Consider the following 14,011-nt stretch of genomic DNA (forward strand, 5'->3'; position numbering starts at 1 on the left):
TAACACATATGTTGTAAAAATAATATATCAATGATTTGTTTAATATCTATATTATTAAAGTTGAAGTACACATTGAGATTGTTTGGAAATATGGATAGTAGTTAAAAAAATAATACTTTTTGGAAACATGGATAACAGTAAGTTAGGAAAAAAATAATGGACTTATGCTACTAAAAAAATTGGAAGTCCATTACATTATACTAAAAAGTAATGAGTTTATGTTACTTGGTATATATATTCAAATCAAAATAATAATTTAAAATTGATTTATATCAAAAATTCATTCAAAAAAAAATATATATATATATTCAAAATTTGATTTTTACTAACATATTTTCCAATAACTATTATAAAAATGTTTTCAATATATATAAGAAAAATACAACACAAAGCCCAATTTCAAACACCAACTTAAATTATGGTTTTTATATTTCACATTAAATTTTAAAATATAATATATGTGATTATTTATATGATTGTACGTATAAAATATTATTAATTATAAGAAAACTTATTTGATGGTACTCATAAAATACGATTAATTATATGATAACACATATTTTGTAACCTATGATGACACATATAGGATATATATAATAGTGATTAGGGGTGAGCGTTCGGGTTCGTTTTCATGTCTTTTTGGGATTTCGTATTCATTTCAGATCTTTGAGGATTTGGTTCGTATTTGGATAACCAATTTAAATAGGTTTGGTTTAAATATTTGGATAGATAATTAATAATTATTTAAGTATTTTTGGAATTTTGAGTATATTTTAACTATTAGATATTTACGTTTGATTATTTGTATATATTTTCAAGCATTTAAGTGAACTTAAATGTATCATATATATTCTGGATATTTTTATATATATTAAATCTAAAAATAATTAATATATATAAGTATATAAATCTATTTTTGATACCCAAAATACTTCGGTTCAGATCGGATTATATTTCAGTTCTTCAAATACCAAAATTTTGAATAAATTAGATATTTAATCAATTCCGGTTCGGATTTAGCACTACTTATTCGGATTGGAATCGGTTCAATTCTTCGAATTCGAGTTTTTTTCTCAACCCTAAATAGTAACATAAAAATCAAATAACATCATATTTTTTTTAGAAAATACACCCGCACGGGTGTGCGGGTCAAAATCTAGTATTATATTATGCGCCTTAAGTAACGGGAAGTTAACATTTTTTGCAAGGGAGTAAGTAAGGTAAAGGAATTAACTTAAAAATATGATTGAAAGAGTTATGAAACGATAGAGGGTCGAGAGTATACAATGCTTAATATTCTGAACTAACTTATGGACTTGATACATTATACAGGTGATTTTGAGCAACTTATGGCCATGTACGCAATAGTGAACAATAGTGAACATGGCCATGTACGCAATAGTGAACAAGTTCAAATATAAAAGTGAACAAGTTCAAATATAAAAGTGGCCATGTACGCAATAGTGAACAAGTTCAAATATAAAAGTGGCAAATCTGATCCGAGCATGATGGTCTTAAAGTGTTGTGGGAACCTGTGTCCGTGGCGTCTCTATGCTGTACGGCTTAAAGATTCAGAATTGTTCGAGATTAGGAGTATTATCAACAATCATACATGTAGTGTTAACGTGCGGGGAGGTTACCAAACCCAAGCAACGGCTTCAGTGATTGGAGAGCTGATGAAAACCAAATATTGTGGGATTGGGGCCGGACCAAAGCCAAGGGAAATTCGAAAGATGATGAGAGGAGACCATGATGTTTCCATTTCCTACTGGAAGGCGTGGAAGTCACACGATCTTGCCATTGATAATTGTCAAGGAAAGTGCACCGATTCGTATATGCAACTCCCCGCATATTTGCACAACCTCGTATTAGCTAATCCAGGTACCATAGCTGATCTCCACACTGAGCGTTCACAGGATGGTGAAAATCTTTTCAAATACATGTTCCTTGCTCTGGGTGCTTCAATCAAGGGTTATGAAGCATTGAGAAAGGTGATCGTTGTCGATGGAACTCACTTGAAGGGGAAATATGCAGGGTGTTTGCTTACCGCATCCGCACAAGATGGTAATTATCAGATTTTCCCACTGGCGTTTGCAATAGTTGACAGCGAAAATGACGTGTCCTGGGAATGGTTTTTCCAACATCTAGCATCATTTGTGCCTGATGACCCTCAATTGGTGATTGTATCGGATAGGCATCCTTCGATTTACAAAGGGATGAACGAGGTAATGTAAATCCCTTAGCTGGATTTAAACGTTTTTGCTTACATTAATTAATTGTTAGATATAAACGAGAAAGTAATGGTCTCCACTTAATGGTCTAACCAGCTATGATTATGTTTGCCTGAGCAAGTATTTCCAAGTGCTGGCCATTGTGTATTCATCGTACATTTGAAGAGGAACATTAGGTACAACTTTAAAGGACGACACCTCGGGTACCTAGTAGCAAAAGCAGCAAGGGCGTTTAAGCTCCAAGACTTCTACTCTACGTTCAACGAAATAAAAGTAATGGATCCAGCATGTGCAGCGTATCTGCTTGAGATTGGAGTTGAACATTGGGCGCGAGCACACTTCCCAGGCAAAAGCTACAATATTATGACAAGTAATTTGGCTGAATCTTGGAATTCGGTGCTGCGTGAAGCGAGAGAGTATCTGCGACACCCGTCACCTCCTATCTGGAGGACAGCGTGTCACCCCCGACGCGTCATCATACAACAATGTGACATCCGTCTCCTTCTCACTAAGGACGACGGGCCACCAACAATATCCCATAATATAAAAGCCCATAAACTCAATAACGCTCACCCAAAACCCAAATAAAAATCTGTAGGAAAAGTCCAGTAGCACCAAGTCCGTCCAAATATCACATACTTATTTGTCTCACCTGAAAAAGGGGAAGAGTGAGGGGGGTGAGCGATAGGTGAATCGCCCAATGAGGTATGGGGGATGCTACCCCGAAGTCCATGGACCCGGACATAGCACTCCGAATAAATATAAATTAATTCTAATGCATGTCAAACACGGTACCTAAAGTACCCAAGCAACAAACAATGGTCCTAGCGAGGTGCACACTCGCCGCCCACTAACAGGCCAAAAACATAACACAACTCGAGATAGTGCTCGGACACCGCCCGTGGACGATTTATCGACACTTCCAGGCTACAGCTCAACCGGTCGACTAAAGTTGGCCATAACCTCATACAATCCGGCATACAGAAGTCCGTCTCTGTATCCGTCTCCACACAAAAACAATCCTAGCTAAGATTTTACATTTAAGTGAAACAATCAATGTTGAATCCTCTAGCCCCCTAGTTCCGGTTTATGCAAAGAACCTAATAACTAAACAAGCAATGACAGACTCGATTTCAAGCAGACGGAACACATTAGAAATAAGTTATATTTATTCGAGGTCCTAAGCCGTGTAAGAGGAGTTCGGGAATAGACCCTCACCTTAGCAATAGAAAAGTAGTGTTTATGAACTCCAGCTGCTCAAATAGACTCCATATCTGAAATCAGATCGAAATTCTGAGTCAGACGCCTTTCGAACGGTTAAAAACGGGACTGGTCAAGGTTTGCGAAAAAGTCAACTCGCTGGTCAAAGGTCAATCCGGTCAACCCTTGACCAGAAATCGATTTGACATAACCGGCCGGTTTACCCTAACCAAACCGAAATCAATTTAAACCGGTCAAACCAGTCAACCAACCGGTTTACCGAGTCAACCGACTTGACTCGCTGAGTTGACTCGGCCGAGTTGACCGAGTCACCGGCGAGTCACCGGTGTCGGTCACCGGCCGCGACGGCGGAGGGCGGCGGCGTCTTACCGGAAAGTTCGCCGGCGGCAACGGCGGAGGCGATTCCCGGCGGCGGCGGAGCTGCGGCGGAGGCGACTTCTGGCAGCGACGGAGATGCGGCGGAGGACGGTGGCGGAAGACGGCGGAGGCGATATCCGGCGGCGGCGCGTGGAAGAAACGCGCGCAGTCGGCGTAACTTTTGGAGGCGCGTACGGCTTCGTCTGAGCTCCGATTACGGCGTGGTCGGTGTCTACGGACTCGTCTCGACGAGAGGAACACGATGATGGTCTTGCATGCACGAGATTCTCAACGGTTAGGGAGATATATCCGATTTACTGAACGGACGAAAACAAAGCTTAAGAGGCGGCGGTTTCCGGCGATTCTAAGCTGCGGTTGATGGTGATTACGAGCTTGACGATGTCCTGGCGTGTGGTGGTTCCGGCGATCTCTGGTGGCAACATGCATTGGTTTCTATCTTTCTTTCTCTCACTCTCTCTCTCTCTCTCTCTCATTTCTTCTTCTCTCTAACTTCTGAGTTTTATTTTCTTGTTGCAAAAGGAGAAATCAATGTAGAGGTAGGTATTTATAGGCAAATATCTTGGGTCCTTAGGTAGTGCTTGGACTTTAGCTGGCTAACAAGTTCCGAGACTGGGATCGGGTCGTTACAATTCTCCCCTACTAATAAGGAATTCGTCCCCGAATTCGAGTCGTTCGTTAATTTTCCAACATCCTTGAAACGAACTTCTGAATAATCAATATGATCGGTTTCTCAGGTTTCATCTCACTCTTAACACATTCTGACAAACACAGTCGTCAATCTCTGAAATGCTTCCGCTTGATGATCCAAATTCTACATTAGCTGACAAGGCGAGTACAATCTTCCTGCGGTGATTTGACGTCGGCTGCAAAATAACTCTGATTTTCCTTTAGCTTTTCTCAACGCTGACACATGAACCACATTGTAGTAATCTGACACACTGCTAATAAATCAGCTGCAAGCAACTGCTCCAATCCGCTCCTTCGAAGGATACAATCTCATGTACCATGGTTTAAGCTGCTTTAGCTTCTAAGTTTTTGATCCTCTCTGAAATTTTCTCATTTTCGGGTTTACTACATCGCCCATATGTAGCTTCAATTCCTTACAGCGGTTAGCTGCATAACTCCTCTGACGGCTATGGGTTTTACAAAGCCAATCTTTGAGCATATCCATTTGCTCTACCGTCTCTTAAACCATTAATAATTTTAACTCATGTCGCTCCCCCACTTTGGTCCAACAAAGTGGTATACGATAAGGCCTACCATAAACAGCCTCGTACGGTCCATCTCAATGCTTGAATGATAATTGTCGATCTTAGGCAAACTCTATTAGAGGTCGATGATTTCAGAACTTCCATCCCATTTGAAGACGCAATCCCTAAACATATCCTTTTAAGTTCTGAGTAGTCCTTTCTGACTGACCATTTGTATGCTGATAATAAGTTGTATTCATATAGATCCTTGTCCCAAACGCCTTCTGAATGACTCCAAAATGTAGAGGTGAACTTTGAATCCCAATCCGAGACAATGCTGACAAGAGCTCCATGCAACCTCAAAATCATGCTAATATAAATCTGCGCCAACTAATCAGCTCTCTCTGCCTTCTAAATTATTTAGGAAATGAACTGACTTGGTAAGTCTATCCATGACTACCCATGTGGCATCCTTTCCACATACGGTGATTAAAAAAAATTCAGTAACGATATCCATAATCACCATGTCTCATTTCCTTTTCCACTTCAGCAAAAGCAAGCTCAAAATAACATGATCGATAACTGATCCTCTGCCATAACCATCTGACATAGACGCAATGTAGCTACAATCTTTTTCATAATAGGCAAATGATAGTAACGCTTTATATCTTTGAACTCCTTGATAGTTCTGATGGGTAGAGTAACACGAGTGATGTGTTTGCTGTAAGATCCCTTTTCTTAGCAGCTTATCGTCCAACATACAAACTCGGTTTCGATATAGGTGCATCCTGCTCCAAGCTGTATGATATCCAATATTCCCAATCTCGATCTATTCAACCAAAACCATAAGGCTAACCTGCGCATGGCGTATCCTCCATAGCAAAACTGCATGCTTCAATCCTCAAGGCCATATGTCTTTCCCTTGACAATACGACACACAATTTGAGACTAGCAACTGTCCCAGTAAACTCCTGATCTTCCTTTGTTCCAAATACGTCGCTCATATGCCTACCCAAGACATTTGTCACCTGGTTGTCCTTACCAGATGGCATGCGATATCCAAACTATAGCCTGCTACAAACTCATTCCGACTGCACTGCCAAATTGCAATTTTTAACGTGTAGATAAATGTCAGACTCTAATGATCCCATAGAATCTGGACTTCCTTCTCGTACAATTACGATCTCCAAAACTATAACGCAATTACCACTACAACCTCTCTGGCGTGATGCATATGAATGACTTAATCTTCTTACCTCAATTTAAATCCAAGCCAGTATATGGCGCATCAGAATAAGCCTCAGCCACGGTAGAACCAAAACTGGTGTCTTCACTAGTTGTACTTCTATTTCGTGAAACTCCTCGAACAAAAATCTATCCAACCACACTTAACGTCTTTACATGTAGAATGTATCTTCAACATTACTATAACGGTGAAACCCTTGATGAACTTCTAGTAGTACACTGTTAACCCAAAAAGAACGACAGATTTCTGTAGTGCTCTTAGGTTTCGATCTCCCCGAAACGCTATTAATCTTCTTTGGACCTATCAAAATTCTGCTTTCAAAACCATGTTACTCAAAAATCCGACATTCCTCTGCCAAAAGCTACAATTCCTCAACTTAGCGAACAACTGATTCTCTCTAAGCTTATCCAACACAATCTTCTAAATGCTCACAAATCTCATTTCTACTCCAAAATAAATCAGCATTTCGTTGATGAATACAATCGCACACCTATCCAAATGTTCACGAAAACGTCATTATTTCTTCATGAATGCAACGGTGCCTTTGTCAACCCAAATGGTATCACTACAAACTCATAATATCCATAACGGAAATCTGCATTCCATACATACTCCTCAGCTATAGCAATCTGATGGTATCCTGATGCCAAGATAAACTTCGAAAACGATGAACCTCCATTAATCTCTTAACTCCCACCTTTCTTCTTTACAACAACAATGATGCTCTCCATGGTGAAATACTTCATCTGATAAATCCCTTATCAAAGAGTTCCTCCAATTGCTTTCTCCACTCAGTCATCCCTGCTCGTGACAGATGATAAGAAACTCGTGAAACCAGTGATGTTTGCTCCAAACAAATCACAAAAGCGTCTCATGTGTCTTGTTGTGGCCGTTCCAAAGGTCACAATTATATCCTCATATCCTACAATAACCGGAAGATCCTGTAGCTCATGCTGTCCATCATCCTTAACCATCGAAATGGTAGCCAAAAATCTCTATGTTCTTATATTCCATAACCCCTCAGTATGTAGCATGCATGCAATAAAAATTCCATCTGCTCCAGAAATATGAACTCGTGCCTTCAGGCAATCCAACACTACTCGATGTCGTGATAGCAAATCCATCCTAAGCATGACATCGTAAAAACGTAGCTCCACCTCTGACGAGTCTCCGGACAAATAGGTCCTCCAAGCATAACTGGTATACTGCGATGAATATAAATAGCTTCCAATGTCCTATGTCAGTTGTCCAAACTGACACATCTCTGAAAAGATCAACACTGCCAAAATTGGTAAACATACCAAAGTGTAACTCCAACATCTACACAACGCAAGCTGCTGCACCCCAATTCAAAAGCGATCTCCACGAGTTCACAAAACAAATATACCTCCAAAATAGTCAATATACTCGTACACATGCCAACCAATGGCTCATACCACACACCACATAATCTCCAGTAACAAAACTCGTGGAACGATTGCTTGAAGTGGGCTGGTGGCAGAAACGTCACATATCCACTCCTGGATAACCTCGAAATCATGACCGAAGAAACTGATAACTCCCGAGAAAACTGACGAACTTAAACATCGCCCAACTGCTGAACATCTGGCGAGAACCCTGTTAGTCGAAGGACGAATGACGATGTTTTTACTCATCGTCATAGAAAGAGACATTTGAGTTAGTAATCACTGGACAGAATGGTGCTAAAAGAATTTTCCAAATATATAAATATATATATTTTTTTTTTTTTTTAAAGAACATTGAAAACCGATGGAAACCGAATCCCCTGACCGCCATCCCGGACGGAACCGGGATGGAACCTGGCTCTGATACCAAAATTGCGACACCCGTCACCTCCTATCTGGAGGACAGCGTGTCACCCCCGACGCGTCATCATACAACAATGTGACATCCGTCTCCTTCTCACTAAGGACGACGGGCCACCAACAATATCCCATAATATAAAAGCCCATAAACTCAATAACGCTCACCCAAAACCCAAATAAAAATCTGTAGGAAAAGTCCAGTAGCACCAAGTCCGTCCAAATATCACATACTTATTTGTCTCACCTGAAAAAGGGGAAGAGTGAGGGGGGTGAGCGATAGGTGAATCGCCCAATGAGGTATGGGGGATGCTACCCCGAAGTCCATGGACCCGGACATAGCACTCCGAATAAATATAAATTAATTCTAATGCATGTCAAACACGGTACCTAAAGTACCCAAGCAACAAACAATGGTCCTAGCGAGGTGCACACTCGCCGCCCACTAACAGGCCAAAAACATAACACAACTCGAGATAGTGCTCGGACACCGCCCGTGGACGATTTATCGACACTTCCAGGCTACAGCTCAACCGGTCGACTAAAGTTGGCCATAACCTCATACAATCCGGCATACAGAAGTCCGTCTCTGTATCCGTCTCCACACAAAAACAATCCTAGCTAAGATTTTACATTTAAGTGAAACAATCAATGTTGAATCCTCTAGCCCCCTAGTTCCGGTTTATGCAAAGAACCTAATAACTAAACAAGCAATGACAGACTCGATTTCAAGCAGACGGAACACATTAGAAATAAGTTATATTTATTCGAGGTCCTAAGCCGTGTAAGAGGAGTTCGGGAATAGACCCTCACCTTAGCAATAGAAAAGTAGTGTTTATGAACTCCAGCTGCTCAAATAGACTCCATATCTGAAATCAGATCGAAATTCTGAGTCAGACGCCTTTCGAACGGTTAAAAACGGGACTGGTCAAGGTTTGCGAAAAAGTCAACTCGCTGGTCAAAGGTCAATCCGGTCAACCCTTGACCAGAAATCGATTTGACATAACCGGCCGGTTTACCCTAACCAAACCGAAATCAATTTAAACCGGTCAAACCAGTCAACCAACCGGTTTACCGAGTCAACCGACTTGACTCGCTGAGTTGACTCGGCCGAGTTGACCGAGTCACCGGCGAGTCACCGGTGTCGGTCACCGGCCGCGACGGCGGAGGGCGGCGGCGTCTTACCGGAAAGTTCGCCGGCGGCAACGGCGGAGGCGATTCCCGGCGGCGGCGGAGCTGCGGCGGAGGCGACTTCTGGCAGCGACGGAGATGCGGCGGAGGACGGTGGCGGAAGACGGCGGAGGCGATATCCGGCGGCGGCGCGTGGAAGAAACGCGCGCAGTCGGCGTAACTTTTGGAGGCGCGTACGGCTTCGTCTGAGCTCCGATTACGGCGTGGTCGGTGTCTACGGACTCGTCTCGACGAGAGGAACACGATGATGGTCTTGCATGCACGAGATTCTCAACGGTTAGGGAGATATATCCGATTTACTGAACGGACGAAAACAAAGCTTAAGAGGCGGCGGTTTCCGGCGATTCTAAGCTGCGGTTGATGGTGATGACGAGCTTGACGATGTCCTGGCGTGTGGTGGTTCCGGCGATCTCTGGTGGCAACATGCATTGGTTTCTATCTTTCTTTCTCTCACTCTCTCTCTCTCTCTCTCTCATTTCTTCTTCTCTCTAACTTCTGAGTTTTATTTTCTTGTTGCAAAAGGAGAAATCAATGTAGAGGTAGGTATTTATAGGCAAATATCTTGGGTCCTTAGGTAGTGCTTGGACTTTAGCTGGCTAACAAGTTCCGAGACTGGGATCGGGTCGTTACAGTATCCGATCATCCCTCTCATCGAATTCATTTGTGGGAAGCTAACGATGTGGTGTGCCACAAGACGGGAATCTGCCAACAACAATGACAATATCCTCACACCACGCATCCTGGAAATCGTAACAACCACCTTCGAGGCAACATGCGGATATGAGGTAACACAAATTGGCTCAAATCAGTTTGAAATACGTAAGAAGGGAGGGCAGAGTTTCATTGTCAATCTAGAAACTCTGACGTGTAGTTGCTGCGAGTTTCAAATGCTATCTATTCCATGCTCCCACGCCATTTCTGCAGCACTTAAAGCAAAGATAAACGTCGATACTCTCGTTGCCAAAGAATATAACGTTAGTTTACTCAGGCTTGCCTATCAAGGAACTATAGTCCCTATAACGGATACATCGAATACTGATTTGCCCCAAGTTATCACCGACATGCGATTGTCCCCACCTGCTACAAGACGCCCTCCAGGAAGGCCGAAGAAGCTTCGTTACTTCTCCAGAGGAGAGAGCCGCGTAAGTTTGCAGTTTACATCACTCCCCTTACTTTGTGAAACAACTATAATATGTTTTCAATAAAGTAGGTCATTAAGTTTCACACATTATGCTGCAGACTAGAATGGTTCGTAGAAGGGTATCCTGCAGTAGGTGCCATGGCCTAGGACACAACAAGGCCACCTGCAAAAATCCTATATAAGCGGTATCCATAATTAGAAAAGGAACTCCATGCGAAGGGTGAACTGTTTGGAGGAAGTAGGAGGATGAAGATGGTTATATACGTTGCTACTTATGTAAAATATACTGGAGATTTGGCCATCTCGGATATGTCGGGGATATGGATAAACGCTTTGCCATTATAAATAAGATGTTCCTTTTCACTAATAATTTACGAAGTTTAATATGTATAATTCTTGTAGTAGTTCAGTAACAGCTACACCAAATCATTGCTCTTATCGTGACATTCATAGTCATCTTATCAGATTTATTCCTTTGTAATCCCTAAACTGCGAACGTGTAATACCCTAATCTCCTTATTTTGAGACAACAAAACCGTGTTATGGTATTGTAAACCCTAAACCAAATCATATTAGTTATTTACCGAAATGAACAATATTAAAAAGATTTGACTTTTCTTTCCTGGTCAGGTTCCATTATTAGCCTGCTACGAAATGTTTTGGAAATAAAAGGAAAACCAAAACGTTGCAAATCATCACTTATCAGGGTTTACGGTGTACATGGATTACCCTAATGACTGATAAACCCTTTACCCAAATCCAACTACTCCTAAACCCAAATGAACAATAGTTAAAAAACTCTGTTGTCTTTCTTGGGCACGTAGCCTCATTAGCTGGCTAAGAAAATGCAAATGTTTGCATACACAAGGAAAAAAATAAACGTAGATAATCATCACTTAAGACATAAGTGGAAATCCTTCGAACGAAACCGTAAAAGAAATACGGTAAACCCAAAACCCCACACCCTAAACCGAGAACAAAATTCCGAAAACCTAATCCCGGAAACAATAAACCCTAACCCTAAACACTAACACCTAAAGCCTAAACCCTTAATACTAAACCATAAACCCTATACGCTAAACCCTACCTCAAACCTAACCCCTTGACCAAAATCCCACTACTGATGAACCGGGATGAACAATATTAAAAAGAATTGACTATTATTTCTTTCTCAGGTTCCATAATTAGCCGGCTACTAAATGTTTTGCATATTTAAAAAAAAGAAGAAAAAGTAGCTAATCATCAGTTAACACAGCGGTGGAAACCTTTCTACACATACCCTAGAAGATATTCCCTTAACCCTAAAATCTAAACCCTAAACACTAAACTCTAAACACTAAACCCTAAAACCTAAACTATAAACCCTAAACCATAAACCCTAAACCCCTATATCGTCAATTATAAACCCTAAACCCTAAACCATATACCTTAAACAATAAACCCTAAACCCTTCCACCCTTGTAAACCCGAAACACTAAACGAAATCCAAAAAACTTATATACCAGAAGGAACAATATTAAAACGAATTAACCTTTCCTTCTTGGCCACGTAACTTCATTAGCCGGGTACAAAAATGTTTTGCATATAATAGACAAACAAAACGTACGTTATAATGACTTAACACATATGTGGAAACAACGGAAAGCTAATCACTAAACCCTATACCCTATTGACACCGAAAATCTAATCCAGAAAACAATAAACCCTAAACCCTAAACACTAAAACCTAAAGCCTAAACCCTTAACACTAAACCCCACCTCAAACCTAACCCCTTGACCAAAATCCCATTACTGATAAACCGAGATGAACAATATTAAAAAGAATCGACTATTAATTCTTTCTCAGGTTCCATAATTAGCCGGCTACTAAATGTTTTGCATATTTAAAAAAAAAAAAAAAACGTATCTAATCATCAGTTAACACAGCGGTGGAAACCGTTCTACCCATACCCTAGAAGATATTCTCTTGACCATAAACACTAAATCGTAAACACTAAACTCTAAACACTAATCCCTAAAACCTAAGCTATAAACCGTACACCGTAAACCCTAAACCCCTTTATCGTCAATTAGAAACCCTAAACCCTAAACCCTATACCTTAGACAATAAACCCTAAACCCTTCCACCCTTGTAAACCCGAAACCCTAAACCAAATCCAAAAAACTGATATACCAGAAGGAACAATATTAAAACGAATTTACCTTTCCTTCTTGGGCACGTAACTGCATTAGCCGGGTACAAAATGTTTTGCATATAATAGGCAAACAAAACTTACGTTATAATGACTTAACACAGACGTGGAAACAACGGAAAGCTAATCACTAAACCCTATACCCTATTGACACCGAAAACCTAATCCAAGAAACAATAAACCCTAAACCATAAACACTAAAACCTAAAGCATAAACACTTAACACTAAACCCTAAACCCTACACGCTAAACCCTACCTCAATCCTAATCCCTTGACCAAAATCCCATTACTGATAAACCGAGATGAACAATTTTAAAAAGAATTGACTATTAATTCTTTCTCAGGTTCCTTAATTAGCCAGCTACTAAATATTTTGCATAATTAAAAAAAACAAAACATACCTAATCATCAGTTAACACAGCGGTGGAAACCTTTCTACCCATACCCTAGAAGATATTCTCTTGACCCTAAACTCTAAATCGTAAACACTAAACTCTAAACACTAAACCCTAAAACCTAAACTATAAACCCTAAACCCCTATATCGTCAATTAGAAACCCTAAACCCTAAACCCTATACCTTAAACAATAAACCCTAAACCCTTCCACCCTTGTAAACCCGAAACCCTAAACCAAATCCAAAAAATTGATATACCAGAAGGAACAATATTAAAACGAATTTACCTTTCCTTCTTGGGCACGTAACTTCATTAGCCGGGTACAAAATGTTTTGCATATAATAGGCAAACAAAATGTACATTATAATGTCTTAACACAGACGTGGAAACAACGGAAAGCTAATCACTAAACCCTATACCCTATTGAAACCGAAAATGTAATCAAGGAAACAATAAACCCTAAACCATAAACACTAAAACCTAAAGCATAAACACTTAACACTAAACCCTAAACCCTACCTCAAAACTAACCCCTTGACCAAAATCCCATTACTGATAAACCGAGATGAACAATTTTAAAAAGAATTGACTATTAATTCTTTCTCAGGTTCCATAATTAGCCGGCTACTAAATATTTTGCATAATTAAAAAAAACGTAGCTAATCATCAGTTAACACAACGGTTTAGGGTATAGACACCGAAAACCTAGAAGATATTCCCTTAACCCTAAACTCTAAATCCTAAACAGTAAACTCTAAACACTAAACCCTAAAACCTAAATCTATACCCTAAACCCTAAACCATAAACCCTAAACCCCTATATCGTCAATTAGGAACCCTAAAACCTAAACCCTATACCTTAATCAATAAACCTTAAACCCTTCCACCCTTGTAAACCAGAAACCCTAAACCAAATCCAAAAAACGGATATATCAGAAGGAACAATATTAAAACAGATTTATCTTTCCTTCTTGGGCACGTAATTTCATTAGATGGGTAC

General features: G+C 40.3%; 1 protein-coding gene and 1 long non-coding RNA gene across 2 annotated transcripts; one reads left to right on the forward strand and one right to left on the reverse strand.

Annotated features, from left to right (window-relative positions):
* Window positions 1-1,451: 1,451 nt before the first annotated feature.
* Window positions 1,452-2,234, forward strand: LOC106408865. The gene has a single exon (XM_013849555.1). The coding sequence runs from the start codon at window positions 1,452-1,454 to the stop codon at window positions 2,232-2,234; it is 783 nt and encodes a 260-aa protein (XP_013705009.1).
* A 5,468-nt stretch (window positions 2,235-7,702) lies between these two features.
* On the reverse strand, window positions 7,703-10,400 carry LOC125607295. Its single transcript, XR_007338462.1, has 3 exons — window positions 9,275-10,400; window positions 8,903-8,958; window positions 7,703-8,336 (listed from the first exon to the last, which is right to left on the reverse strand). It is a non-coding gene; the product is annotated as an uncharacterized LOC125607295 (long non-coding RNA).
* Between the last annotated feature and the right edge of the window lie 3,611 nt (window positions 10,401-14,011).

The sequence above is a fragment of the Brassica napus genome, chromosome A3 (genome assembly GCF_020379485.1).
Source record: "Brassica napus cultivar Da-Ae chromosome A3, Da-Ae, whole genome shotgun sequence".
NCBI lineage: Eukaryota > Viridiplantae > Streptophyta > Magnoliopsida > Brassicales > Brassicaceae > Brassica > Brassica napus.